Source organism: Epinephelus fuscoguttatus, linkage group LG2 (assembly GCF_011397635.1).
Source record: "Epinephelus fuscoguttatus linkage group LG2, E.fuscoguttatus.final_Chr_v1".
Classification (NCBI taxonomy): Eukaryota; Metazoa; Chordata; class Actinopteri; order Perciformes; family Serranidae; genus Epinephelus; species Epinephelus fuscoguttatus.
This window is the reverse complement of record NC_064753.1, coordinates 39811204-39838395: the sequence shown is the minus strand read 5'-3', so window position 1 is coordinate 39838395 and position 27192 is coordinate 39811204. Positions and strand designations below refer to the sequence as shown.

General features: G+C 40.0%; 1 protein-coding gene across 1 annotated transcript in view; it reads right to left on the bottom strand.

Annotated features, from left to right (window-relative positions):
- The window catches only part of trip4 (thyroid hormone receptor interactor 4), a 121550-nt gene that overhangs the window by 58009 nt on the left and 36349 nt on the right, over positions 1 to 27192 (bottom strand). The window contains exon 12 of the mRNA XM_049597643.1: positions 13260 to 13362. Within this exon, the coding sequence (XP_049453600.1) occupies positions 13260 to 13362 (103 nt within the window). The remainder of the gene's footprint in view (positions 1 to 13259; positions 13363 to 27192) is intronic.

Here is a 27192-nt window from a genome sequence, read left to right as displayed (position 1 = left end):
GAAAAGGCCAAGAAACCATGTCTGAACCCCTCCTGTGCCAGATAGACAGATATATTCACACATTATTCGGTGTTCAGTCCACACAGTCATAAATTTTGGGCTACGCAGACCCTGGCGGACATGATGGTGAAATGTACGCAGCCACATGGAAGCAGAATGTATCATTTGGGGCTTAAGAAAGTTCAGTATGTCAAAAATAGGTTACAGTAATGTTTGTTCATTGAAAAATACAAATTTCATAACAATAAAGCAAAGTACTCTGTCATAGATTAATTTAGTTTCCTGTGAATGCAATTCAGCATGCAGAGGTGTTGTCAGTGAATCTGTAAGGACAAGCACATCTACTATGGCAAAGTTTATTGCTTGGGGCTCCCTCTTGCTCCCATGCCTGTGTGCTCTGGTCTCTGCTCAGCAGCTCAGCTCTCTCCTCTCTCTTCTCTTCTCCTCTCCCCATTAACCGGCTGACAGATCAGTAATAAACACAGCCTGTCACCTTCAAGGCCTGCCTCTCATTTACTAGAGAACACATGAAACCCCGCTCTCTTGTTCCCTCTCTCCCTCTCCCTCTCTCTCTTCCCTTCATCCGCCGGGCTCATTGGAGCTGAAACCTGATTTTTGGCCCCGTCCGCCTCCGAGGCAGCAAATTCTCCTCTGCACCCAGATAGTCCTGAAAAAGGCATGAATATTAAATGGAAAATCCATGAATAAATAATCAAAAAAGGACTTCCGTCGCTCTAACCTCTTTCTGTCTCCCAGCAGTGGATGACGGAGGAAGAGCGCAGGGGAGAAATAGAGGAGAGACGAAAAAAAATCATGACCACCTCAGGAGAAAAGGTGGACATTTGTTAGGTAATTGGCTTTCTCTATTTGCAATCCCATGGTGCTGCGATTTCACACATAAAACAAAGAGGTAATCACAAGGTAACAGTGCAGCCGATGCTTAGTGGAACAAAAATTCACCCGCAATATTTTCACTCCGAATATATTGTGTTATTTCCATATGCAGTGCAACCTGAGGGATAAAAGCCATACATATTGTAACAGCTCGATAATGTATGTGAAGAAAATGCAAATGATATTGAAAAGAGAGCTGGAAGTGCAATGTGTACAAGGGATATGATGTTGAATGCATAACAAACAAATAAAGAGAATCATTTATATGTCATATATACTGACTAGTCCCTCTGCACATGGCTGCTACACAGAAACAAGTGAATATAGATTGCTTCAAGCAATTCCCATAAGAGTGCTTAACATGTATTGTACTGGATTTCAGTAGGCTGCATTCTTTAACAGAGCACATGGAGACAGTGTGAGACAAGCAGCTACTAGTCAGTAAGTACCTATGTTGTATTTACTATGTGTGGCTGCTGTATAATATGTGATTGTGTGGGTTAATGTTACATATACTGTACATTGCAGCCCCAGTGTCATCTACTAATCATCAGCTTGATGAATCAATTACACACACTAAAACTGAGCAGAAGAATAGTAGTTAAAAGTACAATTTTAACCAACCTTTTTAATGCAATTTATGGCAAAAGGGTTATAATCTCGAGACATCTCACAATTTGATTCAGCTCAGACTCAGAGGTCTACAATACAATTATCAAGGCATCAAAATTTTTAATTTCTAACAGCCAGGCTATATGACCTATAAATAACGTTTTTTTTTGCTATATTGTGCTGCACGATATATATCTTGAAATTTCCTCCACTGTAGAGTACTAATATATTAAACAGCTAAACTACTGTTACAGTGAAGTTACATGAAGTACTGTTAAAATAAAGTTAAATCAAATATTGTTAAACCAAAATTAAATTCATGTTCTACGATTAAATAAAGTCCTGTTATAATAATGTTAAATAAAGTATTGTGATAATAAAGTTAAATAAAGTACTGTTATAATAACATTAAAGTACAGTTACAATACAGTAAGATAAAGTACTGTTACAGTAAAGTTATATAAAGTACTGTTATAATAAAGTTAAATCAAGTAGTATCATAATGAAATTAATCCAAACATAACCACCTGGCTCGTCTCAGGCTGGAGGTGTTGGTGTTTTTTCTGTGAACTTGAAGTCTCTGGTCAGCTGTATGTAATAAAGTTAAAGTCCTGTTATAATAAAGCTAAATCAAGTGTTGTGATAATAAAGTTAAATAAATTACTGATATAATAACAATGAAGAACAGTTGTGATTAAGTTAAAGTCCTGTTACAATAAAGTTAAATAAAGTAGTAAAGTAATCTTAAAGTACTGTTATAATAAAGTTAAATAAAGTACTGTTACAATAATGTTAAATAAAGTACTATGATAATAAAGTTAAAGTACTATTATAAAAAAGTTAAATCGAGTAGCATTATAATGAAATTAATCCAAACATAACCACCTGGCTCGTCTCAGGCTGGAGGTGTTGGTGTTTTTGCTGAGAACTTGGAGCCTCCGGTCAGCAGTTAGATGTGAGCAGTGAGGGGAAAGTTAAACTGCCACAGCAGTGCTGTTAAAAACGAGGATTTATTCACTGTGAGCAGGAAACAAACTTACAGCTCTCTGGTTAATATATAAAAAATATTTACAGGTCGCACTGGTGCTCCATGGTCGCAAATATGACTTCATGGTCGTGGCCTGAAGTCTTGCAGATACAAAAACACACACACCTCATCTGATCACACACAAGTGACTCTTAGCTGTTGTATTTCTGATTAACTATCTGCTCAAGGGTTATTTACTCCACTGAACTGCACTTGTTACCAACAGTAGTACTCAAGTCTTTAGAATGATAACTTAATGTCCATTTAAACATGGTGAGAACATTTAACATGCACATATAATGACACATGTGAAAGTCAGACCGGATTGTACTCTGGCTGAGCTCACAAGACATGAGAAATTAAGGCTTAATTTTGTCGTGGTTTTCTACTCCTGAGAGATAACACAGGAGAGACAAGAAATAAACACCGTCCTCTAGTTTGACTGTGGTAAATTGGTGCAATTGGTCAGTAATTACCCAGACAATTGTTTTCTCTTAGCTTTACAATATACTACTAACAGTGGGTACGTTTAAGCAATTCGTTTTTGCTGGTGACAGCCCAACTAGCAGAAATAAATAAAGAAATAAAAATCCCTTTTGTCTGGAGAACCTCTTCATTTGAAAAACAACAGCTAATTTAACACTGGTGACTGATGCAAATGGCAAAGAAAACTCAATCTATCCAACAACTTACAAATACACACGGTATTACAGTTTTCAAAAACGTAATACTGGAAAAACAAAGCACATTGTTTGGATCATTATATCATTATATACACTGCAAATAAAGAAGAAGTATTTGTGGGAGTATTCCAAAATACTGATAGCTGTTTCAATGGCTGTTAAAATATATCTGAATTCTGCTGAACATCAGAATAGATCATCTAAAGAAATGGAAGGAAATGGAAGAAAATGATGTTGGCGCCTCGAGCCTAAGACAGGAGAACTACTTTGTTGACCTTGAGGTCCTTTGAAATGACTCCAGTCTCCAGTGATTTTGAGATTATATATGTCAATGACTTGCGCTAGTAGAGATAAAAAGATCTCATCATGACCTACAGCTTGAGCTGAATTTCTCATTTTAGCAATTATATCCATGACTTCCTTCCCCGTAGTTGGATCAAACCTCAGCTGGAGAGAGCTCTTTTGTATCTGCTGGAGAGGCATCAGAGTGACTAATCTCTATAGAGGAAGATAAGCCAGTACTCACAAAGCATTCACTGAATTCATATGTTATATCACAAGAGTTATATGTTCCGCACCAAACTGACTGAGGAGCTGGGAATGACCTTTTCTGCTTTTAAAAGGACGTTCTGTTTTGTTTCTATAATGGATGAATCTTTATAGAACAAATGCACACTGCAGAGCTGGGTTTTTTTGATCATGATAACATTTGCAGCCATATCTACGAGCATTACTTTAAAGCCTGCCAAATTATCCCAAGATGGAACAAAGGCATTACGATGCCCTGAGCTTATGAACCACATTTGAATATTTGAACTGTTGCTCTCCTTTCACTAATTCAGTGCTTTAGTCAGTTGAATATGGGAGTGCTTGTACAAGAGATTTGCACGTTTTTTTTTCTTGCTGGTTGAGCACTCTTTAAACAAGGCTTAAAGCCATTTGATTCACTCATGGAACATTACTCTGGGTATCCACCCTTCATGCTTGGAAGCAATAGGATTTTAATTCTTCGGAGGCATCATAATAGGAAGGTCAAACATAATTCTCAGGTTACCTAGTGCTTTGTTCTGCAGAACAGCAAGTAGCAGCCTCGGGCTTGTTCTGCAGCAACAGTCCCAGCATGACATCTAACAATTTACGTTGAGATGGACGGTGATTCAGAGTTCAACAAATACTTAGCAAAATTGAAAGTTAAGCCTCAATAAATTCAGTTTAAGATGACAAAGGGGATGAAACAGGAAGGGCTTATCTTAGAAACAAACTACCTACCTGGCTGTGAAATGAGTCGCCATCACGCATTGAACTAATCACAGTAGTCTGAGCTCAGATCTCCGCCAGACCACAGGATCCCGTTCAGATTCTAGTCATTAAATTAAACATGTGGCTAATTGTGATGCCTCCAACAGCTTTAAAGTTCAGTATGGGGCCAAGGATTTTGAGTCTTGAATCTCTGCATGCTACAAGATAATTAACTGTCCATTGTAACTAAAGAAAACCAACCTCACCATATTGTTGAAAATCTGTTGTCACGGCTTGATGAGGGTTAAAATTAGCTCTGCTAAAAAGGTTATGTTTTTCGGTTTGGTTTGTTTGTCTGTTGGTTTGTTTATTTGTTGGTCTGCCTGTTTGTCAGCAGAATTACAGAAGAGCTAATGGCCGATTTTCATGAAATTTAGTGAAAGATGTTAGCCTGGGAAGCAGATGAATCAGCGAGCATATGTTTTATTTGCTGCTTTGTCTGCTCCCCCTCTTGTTCAGACAGATTTCCAATAGAACAGAACAGAACAGAACATACCTCTACTGTCCACCATAGGTGTCATTACAGAACGCTGTCTGTGGTTTAAACCTCATCAGTCATGTTATTGAGTTAAGAACAGTGTTGGTCGCTAGTAACGAGTAGTGTAACTAATTACTAATGGAAATTTCAGCAATAATATTACAATTACTCCAAACCCAAACAACTCCTTACAACGTTAATCTTGTTGTCACGTCACTACTGACTTGAAATACAACAGTCACATCAGCTGACTCATTTTCGTAATCATAAACTAGCAAGCTAGTCGGAAACGCTTACCTTAGCGGCTGGAAATATTCCCATTACTTTGGTTTTGTTGGGAAGAAAGATGACAAGAACACTGTTGCTGCAGGTAGTCGGACTAAAACTTTTTCCACTGCGAAAAACACATCCTCAAACCTCCGGTCTGAAACACCTCAGCGACTGCAACCGACAACACAACAACTGAGGTCGGCTGCAGCTCTACACTGGCTAAACAACCAAAACTGGATTTTAATCATGGACAGCTGCAGCTACAAAGATGTAATGAAGCTTGTGGCTGGATATGTGGCAGATGTTATGTTGTTCCATAAGTGACTCTCTGTCTTTCAGGCAGAGCCTTGAGAAAATACTGGTCAGGCAACAGAAAACCCCTGGGTAAACAGAAGCTAGCTAGCTTTAGCTACACTTAGCGGTGATTGCCATGACATTCACACAGAAGCACACATTTCAATTTTGGGGAGATACGCAAACAGTAATTTTATGGGGTGTAAAGGAAAAGTAATATAACGAGTAGTGTAACAAATTACTGTTGGCAGGGAGTAATAAGTAAAGTAGTATTATTACTTTGAAAAGAGTAACAAGTAATGAGCCCAACACTGGTTAAGAATACTGCTGGCACTTGGGATGGAGGACTTCTTACATACATTTTTGGTCACCAGAGGGACTCCCAGAGCTCAAGAGCTCAAACTGGCTGAAGAGAGGGTGGGAGATACCTGCCAAGATACTCCTTTCTTTCTCCATCGTCCTTTCTATAAAGAGCTGGGTCAAGGGCTTTTGTGGCCTGTGGCTAGGACTGTCACAATCCTAGAAAGAGTATTCATGGATGTACAGTAAAGGTGAATCGGAAGGTGGAAAGGAAGGTGAAACGTTAAAACACTCTCAACCACAGTTTGGTAATCTGCCCCCTTGCACCAAGACCACTGTGTTTCCTAAGAAGATCAAGTCGCTGTGAGCATTTGTTGAAAATATACTGTATTTCCACAGGAGCTCACATGGGAGTCCTAAACCGTACCAGGGTACTTAAAATTTTCCACAGTTTCAACACGTTGGCCATCGAATGAAACTGGTCGCAACCATTTATCTAACATGGGGCAGGATTGATACGATGACTGACAACTTGCATTTTGTGCTTAATGTAAAATATGTGATGATGTCAAATTTTGCGCATACTTATCTTAGTAAAGACCACCGAGCACCATCGAGGCATTTTTGAGAAAACAACCAAGATGGCTGCAGCTGTTGTGGAACTTTCTGTTGACGCACTATTTTCAAAGTCTGTTGGCAAAAATGGCAACACTTGTTCACAGACATATTCGTGCTACACCATCACAGCTCACCTCTGCATTCTGTAGTCTGTTTACATTTGTCCGTCGCCAAGGGCTACGCCAAATGTTTCTTTGCTCTGATTGGTTGCAGGTCTACCTAACTGTGTCCAGAGACATTTTGGTCTATGGCTGCTCATAACGCCAGACAAGAGATTCCTGACTAATTCGCATTTGCAAATTGGTCTGGCAATACCAGGCTTGACGGGTGTAGCATGGCCAAAGGAACAACATATTAAATTTTAGAGCAGATCTGAATCATGTGGTGTATACAGAAATAGTTTTTTAATTTCCTTAGCATTACAAGATAGGACATTTTGCCTTGACGGAGGTCTGTGCTTTCTACCTGCTCCTGTAGATATTTTTATATCACTTAATGTGTTTGAATCTTTTGGATCAGATGATGTTATTTAACTGTTTTATTTCGCTATTTAACTCTTTCACTGCCAAAGACTAGTTATCTCATCTTAGGGAAGCCAGACTGCCAAAGACGAGATATCTCGTCTTTGGCTTTTTTTAATTGCAATGTTATACTGAACATCTTGTCCAACTCCTCTGTGAAGATCAGACTTGTATCTTCAAAGTAAGTGCAGAAAAATGTATTTGGATAGAGAGATACAAAAGTATAACATAATTATTCCGCATTTACCTCACATTTCAACAGAAACAACAGCGATTACAGTTTACAGTGTGTTACAGACTAGGATTACGGAAAAGGATTTGGCTTTTTGGACTAAGGATATCTGCGTTTTGTTTTTACCGTCTTTGGCTTTATGGACTTTGGATATGGACTTTGGATACTGACTTTGGATAAGGATTTTGGATCACGGTTTTAACGGTACAATGCCGCAGCGTCGTTCGCGGTCTGGGGTTGCCCTCAAGCAACTTACTCTTGTCGAGATGTTAACACCACAAAACGCCAGTGCTACTGGGCCGGGCTATGCTGAGCCGAGCCGGGCTCCACCGGAGGCCAGTGCACCTGAGGCTGAAGAGGCGCAGCTCACATCTGCGGCCTCGTCCTTTGATCAACAGCGACAGGGTGTTGCTGCCAGCCCAGACCCAGGATCCGGTGATCATGGGGGACACCGTGTACATAAAAATATTGTACTGGTACACCTGAAAATGACTGCCGACACAAAAACGTCTTTTTCTCAAGATTTTGGTACCAAAGTGGCTTTTTGGGCTAAACTAACCTATAGTCAACAGCCAATTACTCAAGACTGAAACAAGTTAAAAACACACAGTTTTTGCTGGAAAGTAGAGACTCTCTTCTTTCATTTGGTGGGTTGTATGTGTATATACTAATAGTACATAATATATGGTGGGTCTACAAAAATCAGTCAAAAAGCTGGAAAATGCCTGGCAAGCTGGTGGATTTTTTTTTGAAAATGCCTGGCAGTGAAAGAGTTAACTGTTGATGTTATTTAACTTATTTAACTGTGTCAAGGTCCAGTCACTTTGGCACTTTTCATTAAACCAGATCTTAAAGGGTAAAACTTCAAAATAAAAGGAATGTTGCTGTTGAGTAAAGAGCAGATTTGGTTTGGCATTTTGTATCAGAGCTACTAAACACTACATGAAGAAAATGTTTTAAGTATAGTGTTATATGATATGTGTTTCACTTTTACTATGTGGTTATGTACACACTAGCTGTATGTACATAGTCACATCATAAGGAGGATGTCAGGCTATTAAAAACATGCGGCAAGTGAAGGATAACTATAAGGAAGAGAAAAAGGAAATGCTGGCTCATGTCAGGGAGCCAAATAGCTTTCAACACCCAGACTGACCTTCAGCTTACACAGAAGCACACACACACACACACAGATATAAATGTTCACAGGATGTGACCATAAACCATAATGCACATCCCTTATTACAGCGAGTGAGCCTTGGCCGTATGCCATTTTAAATGTCACAGACTCCTCCACAGGGTAATGACTGATCAACCAGCATCGAGCATAGCCGTAGCATATTATCTACAAAGCCAACTGTAAAACTGTCTGGAGAGAGATGCAGCATCGCATTATTTCATTTGATAATTGCCAAATGCATCCAATAATGTTCATCCATATGCGGGTTTGGTCGCTTTTCCGTCCTTTTAAGCTTCCATACTGTAATAAGCAATATTAGTACAGTGCCAGTAAAGCAAAGTGTCTGCTATTGCTGCTGAGCCTACGAGAACTACTCGCTATAGACTTCAGCATCGTGCAGCTCTCACCTCATCTGTTTGGCTCGCCAGTCATACAAATCAAAACAATTCACATTTATTGAAAACACATAAACAGCTGCAAAATATCACACACAAAATGCAAAAAAAAGTGGCAGGTGAAGAAAAACAAACCTCTAGCAAAGCAATTAGACTAAAATAGTTTTCATCACCAGTTAGAAAACAAACACATTAATGTTAACGTCAGTGTTTTACATATTTCTTGTTTGGTTTTGATGTCTTTTTGTTGTGTTTCGTGTAAAAGATGGGGATTATAGCAATTATGTGTAAGTACTGTCTTGAACTGTATGTACATCTTGAAATAGACCCCTGGGAGAGTAACTGTTGCCAAGGTAACAGCTAATGGGGATGTAAATATATAATATATAAAAAAACAGGACTTATTTCACATCCAATGTTTAATCGAGGGTCCCACTTTACACAACATGATGCAGAATTTGCTCAATAAAAAAATCAATCTCAGCAGCCACACAATGATTACATGCAACCATTAATGATTAACACACTAATGAAAAAACAGTTGTGCATGTTATGTAATAAAACACTGAGCCTGCTGTATGCAATGGAAAAAGCAGTAAACTGAAGCCTTTTCTTGCTCATTCTGATGAGGCATGAGGTGGCTGGCAATGGCGGTGACAAGCGGATCTTGTCGATGTAAGCTGCTGGGGGAGCAAAAAATACTTGTGCTAAGCCCCCCTGAGTAAGATGAGCGGCAATGCCGTGACCCGTGAGATGCAGTGGGAATTGAGGTGGAAGAGGGGCCGAGAGAGCAAGAGAGTGAGATAGTGAAAAGCTAGCCGGTGACAGAAGAATAAGACAGGCTGGACTGTGTAGGTCCGGTGGGTCAGGATAACCGATCCAGATACAAGGCTAATGTGGGCAGCGGGGAGCATGTTGTGATCAATGCATGTGACATGACAGAGGCATGCCATACATGCAAAGCTGTACACAGAATGGAGACATGATGCAATAGGACATGCATGCTCAACATACTGTGGGTATGATGTGTACTATTCTGAAGTCTGATTGATGAGATGGGACTGCACTGCAGTGTCGAAACATGTGACAGATTATTTTATTACATACTCCCCTGTACCCGGTGTAGTCAGTACAAAATTATCAACTGTGGTCTGTATCCATTTTGGGGGGATATCAGTGTTCTTACATGTGAATTTGTTGCATTATGTATTGGTTTTGTGTTGCTAATCTCAGGATACTAACTGTTAGTTTAACTAAAATAAGAACATCAGTCACAAGGCTGCATTACTTAAACAGTCATGTGATGGTGTGCATGTTTGGCTAAGAATAAGTCTATCAAGTTACAAACATGAAAGCCAGAACAAAGCTGAAGACTGTACTGTACAAATATATCTCTTAGGTGGTTCCAAACTGGTGGGTCACAGTCCAAAAGTGGGCCGTGGGACCATTCTGAATGGGCCGCAAGTGACTCGCAAATGTGTCAAGTTTGTAAAAAACTAATTTTATTCTTTAAGTACAGTGAATTTCCGGCACAGAGCTTTATGTTGAAGTGCTGTTTCCTGCTGTAGGTTAAGTGACTAATGGACAACTATTTGACAGAGACAGCAAACTGGCTCAACGATATGGTCAAACACTAGTATGATGCTGAATATATTAAACTGTGGACCTTGAACAAATGACTGAGGGGAAATGTGGACCCTGTGGCTGGTAGACAATGACATTCAGAATGCCACTGGTTCAGAAAAAAAGTATTATTTTTTTTATATGGAAAGTGAGGTCATCAAAACAAGTGCTTAGAATAAAGCCTTACTTATCAAGGTATTATGGTCTACCAGGGTATTTTGAAATCTCAAAGGTTCGATTCTTAGTACCTTCAAAAATACAGACACTCTTTACACACACACACACTTTTTATTAAACTGATACGGAGATGCTGTATTGAAGCGATATATTGCAGTACACAGTACACACAACCAGAGGTCAGTCTCCACTGGTCAAACAGGCAGCTGAGCTGAGATAGACAGTGACTGTGAGTGGTGGGGATAACATTATAGGACAAGTAAAATAGGAGAAATTACTCCTGTTTGGGAGTGTTGTAGGGGTGGGGAAAAAAATTGGTACAGCCTAGTATCATTGATAGTTTTGTGTGGCAATATCGTATTGTCACAAAGTGCCAAGTATCGATTTTTTTATTATAGAAATTATTCATATTACAAATACAAATTAAACTTCAGGTAGCCCACTAGAATAACATAATCAATTGCTTTTTCTGTCTACTAGATACATTTTACTGCTAAGTGGCTGAAGTGAGACAGAACAGACTGAAAACTTTATCTTATTAGATAAAACAGAAGTTGACAAAGTTGTCCTTTGGGGACATAATTTACAGTTGAAAAAAGGTAATAAATAATTATATATTTTATCACGATACTTAGCATGTCAAAACACATTTAAAATTGCAATAATATCATATCATGACTTAAATATCGTGATAATATCATATTGTGGATCCTTCCTGAGAGTATTGCCACATATAACTTTATCTCGAGATGAGTTATTATAACTACAAAAGCAGTTTATTAGCCACGATATTTTATTCAACACATCACCTGGGTTCAGCCCACTGATGCCTCGGTATCCACCACGGCAACAAGTGTCATCAGGTCCTCCAGCAAGATTATTATTATTATCTTATTCTACGGCCAGACATATTTTAGCCTGGCAAGACTTTGGGGTTGGGGAAAAAAATCAATACAGCCTAGTATTGCAGTATTTTTGTGTGGCAATATCGTATCAATGCATGGACGCCAAGTATCAATCTTTTTATTATAAATTATTTATGTTACAAATACAAATTCAACTTTTGGTAGCCTTGGTAACCTTTTCAGTCCAGTAGATACAATTTCTGGCAATAAAAATAACTGAAGTCAGAGGAAAAAACTGAAAACTTTATCTTATTAGATAAAACAGATGACAAGGTTTTCCTTTGGGGGCATAATTACAGTTGAAAAAAGGTAATAAATCACAATATATTGCAATAAACATTACTGCAATACTCATCATATTGCAACAGTTTTTAAAATCGCAATAATATTGTATTATCATACACTATATACCACAGTGAAATGTCAAGGAAGGTATGTTGGTATGAATAATTAGATCGCCCAAGCCTTTCTGGTATTTGATCTTTTTTGTTTTAGAAACAAATCTGCAAAGTCCAGTATTTGTCCCTTTGGAGAAAATCTGAGTCATCGTAACTGAACTGCAAAAAAAGAAATAAAGGTAAAAACATGCTGCAGGTACTGAAAAATGAATAAGAATGTCGAATAATGCTGAACAATTTACTATGGGCAAGTTCAACACAGCCATATTTATCCATGCACGGATAGAAAGCAAGCTGCTGATTCATAAAACCACAAGCTATTGTACGTTTAAATAATGTAGGTAGGTAGAGATTTCCCTGCAGCGATCTGTGCCCACAACAGCAAGCTTGTAAAAATGTGTCTGCATGTTTCATCAAGTTCAGCCTTTTATTCACAACCATGTTAATGCCAGTTAGAATTAAACGTATAAACAATTCAAGACTTTAAAATAAAAGAACAGGCATACAGAGTAGCCTGATTTTTCACTCCACATCTCGTGTGGCAGGAATAGGCAACAAACTGTCGACCTCTGTAACAGAGAGACAAAGACTTACACAGTATTTACAGACTTCTGAAACCTTCTGTATTGTAATCAAATTCAACACATTTCTCCAGACCTGCTGAAATCCTATACAACAAGCACTTCATTTCATAGTTCACTGCTCAGGTTGGTGCTAAACCTCTGAAGCCTTTTCAAATGTTCTTCATTTTCACAAAAATGGAGACAAGGTCGTCATATCCATTTTAGTAAGACACAGCTACTGCTACGTTTTTACCTTGAGCCTCTCAAAAAGCCTTCTCCATCGATCTGGAAAGATCTGAAAGAGGCACAGCTGCATAAACAATCCTCTCAAGTCTTTAGAGGGTTCTGAAATATTAACAAAAGAGCTTGCAGGTACATCATTTTGCAGCAGCAGCTATGGCAGCAGAGGGAAAATGTGTTTGAGTCCTATTATAAATCACAAAATACAGCAACAACATTGCACATCCAGGCCTGGCTTGTCCCCCAGGCAACCTGACAGCAAAATCCCATCTTTACAGATGGCTCTCAGAGAGGATCTGTACATGTGTATGTGGGAGAGCACTTTGTGTGTTTGTGTGTGTGTTATTCTGTTTTATTAATGAACATATAGTCATCAGACCCTGTGCCGAGCATTATCACTCTTTTACAGGTCCATTTATGCATGCGTGTGTGCATACAAATGCAGAGGAGAGAGCTGATAAAAAAATAAAGAAATAAAAAGAAATCCTGAGTCGGCTCAGGCTAATTTCATCCACTCCACTTCCCCTTACATGAAAGAAGCACGACTTACAGATCTTGTGTTTCCCTTTCATGGGGAATTTCACCAGCAGCTCCTGGGGGTTGGTACAGATGAAGACGAATGGGGAAGCAGACTCCTCACAGGTATCAGGGAACTGCAGGGGCGGGGAGGGCGAAAGGGAAGAAAAGAACAGTTTAGCATCATCTTACACAGAACTAGCACGGCCATATTGTGCACTGAATATGTTAAGTTTCATGATGCCTGGTATCACCGTCATGAATGATTCAGCGAGCATCTCTGTTTACACACCTACATCAGGCAAAATGTCCTCCGTGCCTGATGTAAGACTACATGCCCCGACAGCAACTAATAGTTATGAGTCTCTCTGGGTTTTATGTGCTATAATTGCACAACTAATGATGCAGTTGGTAATGAAAGCAGTTTCACCACTCGCAAGCAGCAAAGACAAGACAAAAATATATTACAAGCACCACCAGAATCCAAGAAATCCTAAGTCTTGGCGCTGCACATGAATACCATCATATACCCTATACCCTGGTGAAATTCCAGAACATATTAAGGTGTGAGAAATTGACTATTGCCCTAATCTACACAATGTCAAATGGGGCTGCAACTGCTAGAGGCAATTTAATGCATGTTAACCAGTGTTGTGCTAGTTACTGAAAAATAGTAACTAGTTACCGTTACTCGTTACTTCATTAAGTAAAACCAAAAAGTAATGCGTTAATGAGAAAAGTAACTTTTTAGTTACACGCGCACTAGTGTCATCTATACTCTTGAGTATGTCCTGGCTGTAGATGACTGAGTGGGGACGCTAGAAGGCGCTAGGTGCTTTTCTTTTTTGCAGTGTAGTTTTTCTAAGCCACAAAGAAGACAACGTTTATTGATGTTTTGGGAAACTGAAACTCAGCGCTGCAGCCCAAAACATTTCCTAACTGTATTGGCTCGTAGCTACATCGCCTAAGCGACAGGGGATGGAGTTTAACCAAGGAACTGTTAGACTACAACTTGACAAAACAACTGAACGGTCTAGGAAACATGCAACTGTCTTCCACAGTGGAGTCACTCGCTGTCAGGCAGCTAAACGTTTTACAACTATGGTACGTAGATACAAATATGGAAAATGAGCTAAAGAGAACATTTGAAGAGCTACATGATGATGTCGAGTTTGTCGCCCACCGCAGACAGTGTCTGTCCACAACAAAAGCTTCCTCGGGATAACAATGGATATCACGTCACTTGATATGACGTTACTGGGACTAAAAATCTACAGAAGCGCTACCGCTTAATGTAATGTTATAGCACTGTGGTGAGGCCGGCAGGTCGACAGTCATTTCAGAGATGGTGAGAGACGTGTTTCATTAAGATGCTGTGGTAAGAACTGTTCATATACCTCTGTCTGACTTGACTATCTTTTATTGTTTAGGGCTAAAATATTTAAGTGAAAGGGAACCTCAGTTTGTGAAGGAATACTGAATGCTGCGTGCCGTTTTAAAACCTGGCCAAAAATAATGCAGTGACGCACCATCTGTTGTTCGTGGCATAGTAAATACACCATTAAATGGTTGAGGAAATTAAGAATTGTATTTTTTTTGCTAGCCCTATAGAGAAAAGTCATACTAAAAGATTACTAATTTTAAAACAATCCAAGTTATATGACTTAAATGCGTTTTCTTATTTTGCATTTAGTTTATGTAAAGCACTTTGTAATCAATAACAGCTACTTAACATTTTTTGTTATTATAGTACAAGAACATCAGCAGCATACTTTAATTACTTCAATACACTGCTGACTGTACAATTTAAAAGGAAGCTGAAAAAAAAAAGAACGTTAAAAAGGGGAGGTGTAATAAGCTAAGGTTTCAGCCGACACCTTTGTGGTCCTGTTTTGTTTACTTTTCTTTTTTCGTTTACCTTTTGTTTGGTTTTTTTGTTTTTTTTAATGCTAAAAAAAGAATTAACCTCATGGTTATGTATTGTCTATCGACCAGTATATTTGAGTTTTATGAGTTGGAAAATGACTGAACTAAACTAAACTGAACTGGACTGGACTGAAATAAACTAAACTACACAGAATGGAGTAAATGTATCTTGTTATTTACTTTCAACAGGGCGCCATTCATCTCGAGCCCCAGCTAGCCGGCGACAAGTACCGCTTGCTGTTTTTGAGGTTATTAAACCAAAAGGTTTAAATGAATCAGGATGTTTGTGGAACTGCAACATTGCATTGTGAAGCTCGCAGTATGAGGATTTTTTAAGTTTATTTACCTTTATTTAGGTAGGTGATCTTATTGACACGTGCCGGCTTATTCTCCGGAGAGACCCGATAAAACTTACTGGCTGATGTGGGCCACCTACAGGTGATATTTGATGGCCACAGAGTAACGTTTTGCTCTAACCAGCCATCAGGCCATAGTTAATATTGAACCCTACAACTCTGTTGATTAATTTCTCGATTATTTGTTTGGTCTGTAAAATATCAGAAAATGGTGAAAAATATCAATCAATGTTTTCGAAAGCTCAAGATGACGTCCTCAAATATCTTGTTTTATCCACAGCCTGGATATTCAGTTTACCGTCATAGAGGATTAAAGAAACCATAAAATATTTATATTTAAGAAGCTGGAATCAGAAATATTTGACTTTTTTTTCATAAAAAATTACTCAAACCAGTTCATCGACTATCCAGTTAGTTGGTGACTAATTTAACAGTTGACAACTAATCGATTAATTGATTAATCATTGCAGCTCCGCAGCCAAACAGACAAGAATCACATTATTGTTAAGACCATGTGTTCAATATTTATGTGTTGCCTTGCGCCCACAATCATTAACTTGTAACATGTCATAATTTATTAAAAGCATACCTCTGAATCTACAGAAATACGTCACATTTAACCACATCCATGACATATTTATGCCGACTACATAACATGCCATACTCCATCCCTATGATGGAGAGGATGTTTTACAGCACATAATTGACAGCAGCCCACAGCACACAGAGGCCTGGAGACAAGAGAAAACCTCTCTCCCCCTGTGTTATTGATTGGTCTCTCAGGTGAGAGCAGGGAATTGACTGACACAGTGACAAAGGAGTCATCTTTCCCATAACTGGCAGCCAACGGCTCTCAGCTCATCCAATTTCCTCCGGCGCTATCAGATAGTGCCCATGATTGCATCTAGCCAGCCAGGAAGCAGCTCTTTTCATGACAGCATGCTTTTTCCTCTCCCTCCTCTTATTCACAGTCTCTCTATCTCCCTCAAAGGAGCACTGAAGGTTGTGACAAATTTGGGGCTTTTAAGGGAAATCAACAGAGTCTGCAACCCATCTGTATGGTCCCTGACAAACTAGGGAGAGATGATAGAGATGTTTATTTCAGATTACAGTCCATGTCGACTTGAGTGTAATACACCGGTGAGTGATAAAATATGTAAACACTCAAAGTTGTTAGACATTGATGGGGACCCGAAAAGAGTCCCTTGATTCCTCCTTCCAAGCGACACAGTGATTCCAATTAAATTACGTCTCCCAGTCAAGTCTGTCGGATCCAAGATAGAAAATTCCCCCTGCAGCCCTCCAACAAAACTATGTGTGATTTAGTGCGGGTCAAACAAGATGACGGCTGTGAGTCCAGAAATGTTGTGTTGGGACAGAATAAGGCTGATAATGCTCTACATTTCTCTTACTGTCCACAAATACAATGGAAAGATTAAAGGTGCCATGTGGAGTTTTCTTATAAACAAAGTGTCTGTTTACATTCAGTGTTAAACCATTGTGTGAAGTGTGAAACCATTGGCAGGAATGTGCATTGCGTCCTCCACATGCTCATGAGCATGCATGCACGTCCACGGGGACCCACTCAGGGAAAAAGGAACATTTAATAGCATTAATAATAGTAAAAAGCTCCACAGTGTACCTTTAAAACCAACAATGAATTCATCTACAAGCCTGATATAGCTTTAGGGTTGAAACAGTTGACTAATCAATTAGTCAGTCAATACAAAAGTAATCATCAACTACTTTAATTATTTTAGAATCAATTAACAGTCTGAGCCACTTATGTTACATCAGACCTTCACTGTTTCCAAAAACAATTAACAGCACATAAATGAGGCATGAGCACTACACTTTATTTGAGTCAATCTGCTGCCAACAATATTCAGTAATGCACCAACATTTATCCACCGCTGAAAATAGTCCCCAAGAAATGCACCATTTACTCCTGATTTAATAAAGAATCTCTCTCTATCTGTGTGTGAGAGCCATTTTTATACATTTATTCCTTAAGTGGGTTTCATGGGTTTTGCTGACAGTAAGAAAAACACTGAATAAACCTTAGAGATTCAGCATCTGTCAACACAACACATGCAGCCATTTGCAGTTCACAGCAACTGAAGAACAAGCATCCCAGTGTAACAATTAACACCAATAAGATTAGAAAAAGGAATACCATCTTTTATCAACTAGCCAGAGGAGACATGCGCTACCAGCTACATTGTAAAAAAAAAAAAATCAATCCTGTGAACTGTTAAGACCATGCAGAGCTTCTCAAACAGCTTAGTAAGGTGAGCGGCCTAATTGCATCTTCCTTTCAATGTCCATGTTCAGCACTTAGAGTGACACTTTAATCCAGAGTGATTTAGAAGTGTGCACAGTGAGTACTTTTAAAGAGCTATTAGTTAATGTTATTCACTGGTAGATTTATACAAATTCGGTTATAGTTCTGTGGTTTAACAGTAATTTGACTAAACTACAGTTACAGATCTGGATCTTATGTGAATGGAAATAACAAGACAAGACTCTGGTGTAAATGGGGTGCCTGGCTCCAGAGCTTGGAATCTGCCCACTCCATCCGAGCTGACTGATTTGTCTGGCATTGTGACATGAAACAGTGGTTTCTCGGCTGAAATAAAATAGCAGGAGACTAAAAATGAGCCAATCAGCGCCACAGGCGAGACTAATTCGGTTGTCAAGCTTTATCAAGTGGTGCCCTGGAACCAATGAGGAGTAAACACAACAATGGCGACCACTCTAGACAAGATAAAAGCTGTTACTGAGGCAGTTCTTAATGGACTTTCTTTCTCAATATTGCCCGACATCATAGTTTGTTTTGCTTTGCTCCGCTTAACTCTTAAAACCTCAGCAAAACAAATATGTTGGCATGGCTACGCATCAGTGTGGACTAAGGGTGTGCCATATCATTTCGTTCACAATAATACAGGTATAAATTTTAATATCATGAAAAATTCACATTGTGATACTCGTGATATTATAACTTGTGGACAGTGACGTCATACTGTTACCCATGGCAACAAGTAATGTCTGAGAACGAAATTGTTAAGGACTCCATGGTGGTTCCAAAAAGAGGAGCAGCTCTGGTAGTGTCGAAACTGTGGCGTCCTGAATGTTTTATGAACAGCCCCCAACTTCTCAGACTCTTTTAGTGACTTACCGCTCAGAGGGAACTCATTCAGCGGCTCATCTGGCAGCAGCACAGCATCATTTCCTCTCCTCTCTCGCCGTGTGCACACGGGAGTCGGTGTTGTTGAGTGATTTTGTCATAAACCTTTGGTAATGTAAACCTACGTGACGCTTGCAGCTCAACAAAAAACTACATATATGTGACTGTGCGACAGTTGTGGTGTCTTAACAGCCTGACACAGGTTACAGTGTGATGATTAGAGGAGAAATGGCAGAGCATAAAGGTCCAGGTGGAAAAAAAAAACAACTGGTGGTGGTATAGTAGATTTTATTTTGTTGAACTATTAATATTGTATACAGAACCTGAATCTCACTCTGAGTTACTGTTGTTGTTCACAAACTAAAGAAATGAGAGATCATTTTTGTTTAATTTTTACTGAATATTTGAAGGCAAAGTGTTGACATGTAAATCAATCTTGCTGCGATTCTATTTTATTAAATTAATAATAATGTCATATTGTCAACAATATCGTTATCGCAAAAATACCCAGAAATATCATGATCATGATTATTTTAGGGCCATACCACCCACCCGTAGTGTGGACTTAAAATGGCGTTAGATTCAGGTAGATACCTGGGTCTCCATAACCTTGAAATCCAGAGTTCTCGCGAGAGCACAATTTGAATTTGCTCAGCGAGTCACTCTGGTAGTCAGTAATGATGCTCATTACCCATGCCGTTGGAGCCGAACTGCACCAATCACATCGGTGTATCTGATATAGGCGGACCAGAGGCAAGCTAAACAGATGACGACAGCGCTGCGACGACGAAGTCCGGAATCAGTCAGTAAACATTGCAAGATGGCTACGGATGAACACCAGTTGTTTGAAACGGCTTTGGCCGCTACAATGAACGAGTTAGACTTGGCTTTTTCTCTAAAAGAGGAACAGAAGACGGTGCTCGAGTCTTTCCTTTGCAAGGAGGATGTTTTTGCTGTTTTGCCGACCGGATACAGCAAGAGTCTAATCTATCAGTTAGCTCCGCTGGTAGCTAAGCAGCTAAGTAGCTAAATATTGTTCTGATTGGTCGCAGTGTTATCCAATTGCGTGCAGTGATATTTTCAAATGCATGCTTGGTGCCGCCACTCGAGTTGGGCCATTTTCATTACTCATAGCCAGACCCTAAGTCTTTCTAGATTTGGCTCTGGATTTCCAGGCTAGGGTCTCCACTGATTGGTTAGGGAAAATCAAATACCCCTCCCCCCGGTTATCAGTTAGAGTGGACGCACTCACTTCTCAGATCTGTCTGCAAAAACAGTTTTTGCTTGACTGGAGCAAAGAGGTTCGAGAAAACCCCTCTGAAAACCACTGTAACAATCAGACAACATTCATGCCAAATGTTGAATAAATGAATATCCAGCTGGATGCTTTATGCAGCATGTGAGCATATCAAAATTTAAACAAAAGTCAACAAAAGTCCTGTCATTCAATATTTGTGTACGTCATACTCCATAAAACAGGGAGCAGAATTTGCTGTCTGATTGAAAAAGTGATACTTGTGTATGGATTCACTGCTAGAAGAGGGTGTGAGCGTTCATCACACTTAGGGTGGCCATTGATTAAGACTCTGACGAGAGTTTTTACAATCCATGAGTGGTCCAGCATGTGAAAGGACAAGAGTTTTCCCTCTTGCTATCATGACATTTTAAACTCACCACTCTCTCTTTCTGTGTCTCTATCTCTTATGTACACCAGGTGTCAAATATCACACCCTCAATATAAAAAACGCCAATGTCTGAATGTCAAAAAGGCATCACTTTAACAGCTTGATGGAGCCAGGGACACTATGTATTCCATGTCTGAAAAGGGCTTGTGTTTGTGTGTAAGTGGTGTTCCCGCAGCTCTGGAAAAAAGCACCAAAAGCACGTCAGAAAAAATTACACTGAACTTCAAATACCACGAGAACATTTCTATGATCTAAGAGCAATCATATAAAATTGCTGGGAAAAGAAAATGTATCATAACTCAGAGGAGAGGACAGGAGTAGTGATTAAAAGTGTGAATAGGAGATGATTCAAAAGGAGGAAAGTAACACTTCTTGAAAAGACGAGTTGAGCCTCATTTGAGATCATTACAAAAAATCTCACGTTACACAAGATGGCTGTATTGTCTGAGGCACTCAAGGAAACAAAATGGTGGTGGTCTTGCTAAATTCAGATGAAACGAGTGTCGCTGCAGCCAGAGTTCGAGTGTGTTCATGTGAAACCCCGCCAGTTGCCTGCCTCTTTCATCCTCCATTAGCTAATTAGCATTTAAAGCTGTTGAATGTGCTGCTTTGCCTCACTACCTCCCCCCACCTAATTGTTTCCATTCCATGTTAATCAAAGGGGCATGAAACATTGTGGTTGTGTGACAAGCAGGTTTGCTGAAGCCCTCCATATTCATCAGGAAGGATCTAATGTAGTCAGAGTGGACCTGCTTACAGATGCAATTAAAGTTGAGCTTGTTGAGAAACACAGGTGGGGAATTAAGAAATTGTTGAGAGGAATTACTACGAGTGGAAATGACCGTCACACTGGATTCAGCTAAAGGTGATTGGAGTTGTTAGTGTGCCGGTTTCTCAGCATGAAAGGTCTGGGTTATAGCCCCAGGGCATTCTGGGCAGAGGGAGCAATGTGTTTGACATGAGAGAGATCTGAGGGCGTATGTATACTGTGACAGGTGCATTAAAATACCTCAGTGAGAAATGAGTATCACTGGTTGGTTGCTTCAGGCTGATTGACTTGGAGTTAGAAGTCAGACAATTGTGAGACAAGGACTCCGCAGCTTCTACTTGCTCATAAACATCACTGACAATTGGCTCATGTTCAGCACAGAAGTGCATCTACTGCATGGCTGCCTTCCAAACTGTTTTCAGGAAATAGATACAAATACACCTCAACCTTGCCAGTGCACCAACTCATGATGAATCTAGTCATCAGTAATGTGTTTTAAGAAAAGTGCATTTCTGCTTTAGGTTTAACTGCTGATTAGTTTGTGTGTGCCTAATTCAGTAATGATTAATTCCTGTAAAAGAACAGTTTGACATTTTGGGAAATGTGTTGTTTTCTTGCTAAGTTAGATGAGAAGACTGATACTCCAATACGTTCTCCTCCCAAGTCATCAAATACTGACACTTTCTCCCACACTCGCACATGGTGTTGACACCTAAGGCACCCTTTAGCATCTCTATTAGAAGCACCCTTTAACATCTGTATTTGATGCACAGCTGATTCCTTGGTGAAACTCATTGTAACACTTGTTTAAAGTAGTGGTTCCCAACCGGTGGGTCGCAGTCCAAAAGTGGGTCGCGGGTCCATTCTGAATGATCAGAAAAATCAGAGCTTTTATTTTGAAGTGCCATTACCTGCGGACAGCTACTTAAAAGGGACAGCAAACTAGCTCGATGACATGGCCAAACACAAGTATGACGCCGCTCAATATATTACACCGTGTGGACCTTGAAAAATGACTATGGAGAAATCTGGACCCCGTGGCTGGATCAGTTGAGAACCACTGGTTTACAGTTGTCAAATGGTTGCTGTTAGGTTTGGGCAACAAAACTACTTAGTTAGATTTAGAAAAAAAATTTATGTTTTGGGTTAAAATAAGTACAGAATGTGCCGTAGATACATCACAGACGTAAGTTATGCAACATTACTTTAAAAGAGTACTGACGTTTGGTTTCACACAAGACATGAACCTCCTGGCTGAAAGTCTGTTTGTTTGACCCAACCACCATCCCTGACGCCCGCCCTACATGGATGTTCTCGCTCTTTATGATAAGTCCGATGCTCTAAGCGTCAAATATTGCCACAGATGGGTTTACACTGGAATTAGTTTAATGCCTGGTGCATCTTATAGAGACACAAAAGGATGCCTTCGGCGACGGTGTAACATGGCAAAGGGCGTGATATAGTGTTGGCTTTTGACGACCTGGGAATGAGAGTGGACTTGATACCCTGTTTGTTTTATTGAGAGTTACATGCTGGGCAGTCACTCTCTGGATACTTATTGTTCTAAACTTTGGACAGAGCAAGGCTAACCTTGCCTGGTTCCAGATCTTTGAATCTGCCTGCTCCACTGAGTTCGAGTCCCACGTTGGTTTTATGGAGAGTTAGGTGCTGGGCAGTCACTTACTGGAGACTTAGTGTGCTTTACTGAGGACAGATGAAGACTAACCTTGCCTGATTACAGACCTTTGAATCCACCTACTCCACCACATTCTTGCTCTATATATTAAGTCAGTCGCTGTAAGTGTCAAATATTGCTGCAGATGGGTTTATATTGGAATTACTTGAAAGCCTGGTGCGTCTTCTAGCGACACCAAGGGATGCCTTTGGCGACGGTACCACATGCCAAGGGGTGTGATATTATGTTGGCTTTTGACAACATGAGAATGAGAGTGGACTGGATACCCTGGTCGTTTTATAGAGAGTGATGTGCTGGAAAGTCACTTTCTGAAGACCTATTGTCCTTAACTTTGGACAGAGCAAAACTAACCTTGCCTGGTTCAAGAACTTTAAATCTGGCTACTCTACCGAGTTCAAATTGTGACACAAAACAGCCGATTCTCAGTTAAAATAAGTAATGGTCCAATGAGCGCCATGGGAGGACTAACAATTAGTCAACTAGCATTGTCAAGCTGTTGTCAAGTGGCATGCCGGAACTAATGCAGAGTAATAACAACACTGGAGAGCGCTATAGACAAGATAAAAGCTGTTACCAAGGCTGTTCTAAATCGACATATCGCCCCATATGGTCTCAGTATCGCCCAACATTGTAGTTTGATTTACTTCACTCCGCTCCACTCTTTAAACCTCAGTAAAACAAGTATGTTAGCATGGCTACGCATCAGGGTGGACTTAAATTGATGTTAGTTTCAGGTGGAAAAGTTGGTTTCTAGTGATTGGTTAGGGTTAGAGTGGCTGCAATGTCAGACTGAAGATGGACACAGAGTGTAAAAAGTTGCCAATTCTGTCTAAGTAAAGCTCCCAAAATGTGAAACTATTCTTTAAAATGCTGTACCTACATGAAGCATAATTAATTTTTCTGCTTACAGACAGTAAAAGTATTTTGTGTTTAGTCCTTTCTTCTGGCCAGAGAATGGAAAACCAGTATATGAACAAATTTAACTGGAGCATCCTTTTATTTGCAGGCTGGACATATTGTTTTGCAACACTTTAATAACACGTGCTGAAGCGGGTTGAGTGAGCGTTAAGGAGGCAACATGCTGTAAATAAAGACTCAAACTATTATAATAACAGCCCGGCTGAATGAAAACCTACATACAAAATACTAAACAGGAAAAGGAAGGAGGTGAAAAATTCATACAGCTACACAGCTCCTACGGAGACCGTCAATTCAATAAACTGCACACTATTTAATTTGCTGGGATCAAGCCAGAGGGGATTCAACATAAAACCAACTGTAATAACATGAAATTAACAAGTTCATTGGAAAAAGTAAAAAGGGATGGCTGGGCAGAGGCTGCTGGAAGGAAGCCTTTGGCTATGAAAAATAACAGTGGCTCTGAGGGCAGGGAGAGGGCACACTGGCCCTATTGCTCTTACCACATATCCTTATAATGAAGTAACACGCACTGAGGGTCAGACTTCATCAGCCTTCCTTCCTCAAAACATCATCTGCCTTCTATATACTGTACTATTCATCCTTAGTACAGTCCAAAATACCATGAGTTCCTACCAACATTTGATGAAAACAACATCCATCTTAATAAAACCAACTAATACAGAGCCAGGGTTTGACAGCAAGAACACAAACCTTTGAGTCCAAGCTTGTCAAGTAACAGCTCAACAAGCCAACACTGTTCCCTCTCCTCTCCCTACAACGTCTCTCTCTCCGGCTCTTTTCAGCTGCTGTCGGCAATTAAGGGCAGCAGAGACAAGTAATCTCCTTCTGGGCGACAGGGCCAGACCAGAACAGGCATGTGGAGTGGGCTGTGCAGTCGAGGGGGTGGGGAGGTGTGGGGAGGGGACTGCGAGGCTGGCCTCAGCCTCAGCTCTAGCCAGGCCCTGCTTGGCTGCACTCAATCTCAGCCCAATAAAAAGCCCTTCATTGGCAGGGTGCAACTGAGCCAGACGGGCTGGGAGCATGTGGCTTTTAAAAATGAGGAGGGTGGAATAAGGGGGGAGGGAAGCAGAGAATGAGAGGGGGGGAGAACCACAGAGTAAAAATGGGGAATATGATTCGGTAAGACGGATAATAAGAGTGTAAGGTGAGGGAGAAAACACAGAGGCAGAGATTTTGATAGATAGGGAACCACACAAAGCCAACTGTGTCTTCCCAGAAAGGACACTTTTGAAATACTGCTTAGCCACTTCTGTCAGGGCTGGTTTCACCCTGGGAATGGAGAAACAGATGGGCTGTCTCTGAGCTATGGGTTACATGTGGGAGGTGAAAGGGTGTTGTTGGGGACTGTATGCAACAGCAATCGTTCGCCAATCGTTCTTTAATCTATCGTGTTCACCAAACGACACAAGCCTGTTTCTGGCATTCATTAACCCTCAAACAAATGCAGCTGCCCTCAGGAAACTGTACTGTAACTGCCTTTCAGCTCTTTGCACGCACTAAGTGTATTATTTGTTTTTCCATGGCTGCACAGCATAGGACGAGAGCGCACACAGACAACCAGACATGCAAACACATATACTGTTCACAATTCAAAGTGCTGTCTCCAAAATTAACTGCAGATGATACATTCAAAAGTGACGTTTGTCTCATTTATTTGGCCAAATTTTCTGGTTTAAAATCATAATTTTGTAGATTTTAAGTGTTAAATGCAAATCTCTCATAGGGTTGTTAATGTGTCTGTACCATTACATATTCATGTTGCAGCTTATGTGACTCAACTCAGCTAATGTAGTCAGCTATAATCTAGGTTTTTTGACTCCAAATAACCAATTTGTGAATGTTACAAACCTCTATTATGGGTCAGCAAGCATCAGTGTTACACCGTAAATTGGAAAATAATGGCTGAACAGAGAAGCAGACTTTCATTTCAGACAGGCCATTATGACAGACGGGCTTTTATTTCTAATTCCCCGTTTTATATATGCGTTTGATGGTATTTCAGTAAGAATCCTCCCTGTTTTCTGATTTCCTCCCATCTGCTGTTTGCTGTTAATGCAAACCAATTCCTCCATCTGTTTCACATTAAAAGCCTTCTAGCGGTTCAGGAGAAATAATCTTTTCACGTCACATTTACTGTGAAACATCTGCAGGAAGTGTTGAGTTTCATTAAGAGCAGCTTAACATCATGAAAGGCAGCAAAATAGAGAGTTGATCAGAACGAATGAAACAGTGAGTGAGAACAGCATTTTCTGGTTAAAAGGGAAAAAGAGCAACAGCAGTTCAGGGCATATCGCTTGACCGAGTTGTACTGATGGCAATCATGGATTACAAATGTAAACTGAACTAAATTTATCATGCCTGCCAAGATGGTACATGTACCAGTAAGCTTGTATTTTACTTCTCTTACCTTGGTCAATATTCAATCATTTTCAACAAGCTTTATTTGTGAATTCAATGTAACTTAGTTAAAAGACCCCCCTTTGGTTTTAGGGTTCTTTCAAACCTCGAGTTGTCTCTTTGGTCTGAATCAGGGACTTATTTTATAACATAGTTGTATAATTGCCTAGAGTTGGTTCGTGTTCTCACGGCAGCATTTACAAGCAGACCAGATCAAATGCCTTGAGCAAGAAAGCTGCTCTTGATTGGTCAGAATCTCCATGTGGGAAAAAATCCAGGAAGTAAAGCAAACGTTGAAGAAGAGTACACTTGCAAGATAAATGTGACACTTTCTAATGTCACAATGGAGGGACAACTACGCAGGTTGATTTTAGCGCTGCTCATCGTGGACTATATTGCTGTCATTGTTCATTTTAGTCAAACCATACAGTTTGAAAACGAGGTGCGGCTCCAACTAGAAAACAATGTTTTGATGCATTGGATGTGCTGAATGTGCATATTAAGGCAGTACAGGAGGAGGTGCACATTAATAATCCTCCAGGACTGTAACATGCTCATGTTTAACCCAAACAATGTGTCATGTGACTGCAGTTGGTTCAGATCCAGGTCAGAACACGTTCTTACCACAAATGAACTGCACCAGAGTTCCTCTGTAACCGTACCAAGAACACCTCTTCAAGAAGGTCTCAGTTTGTTAGTTTTGGTGCACACCCGAGTGTGATTGCTATGTTCACACCTGCCCAAACAAGCCCCACTTAGAGAGCAAACAAACTTGAGTTCAACTGAACCGAACTAAACGGGCAGGTGTGAAAGCACCCTTAGATCTTTCCAACCTCAGACTTGCACAGGTTTATTGGTCCATTATTAAGTAACACCATTGTACTCATCCTTGTTTTTCCATTTATTATACATTTTTCCACCAAAATTACCATGTATATGCAGGAAAAATTGACAATAGACTCCTTTCCTATCTGCAGTAGTATGCATTTCTGTTTCTTTAATTGATTTG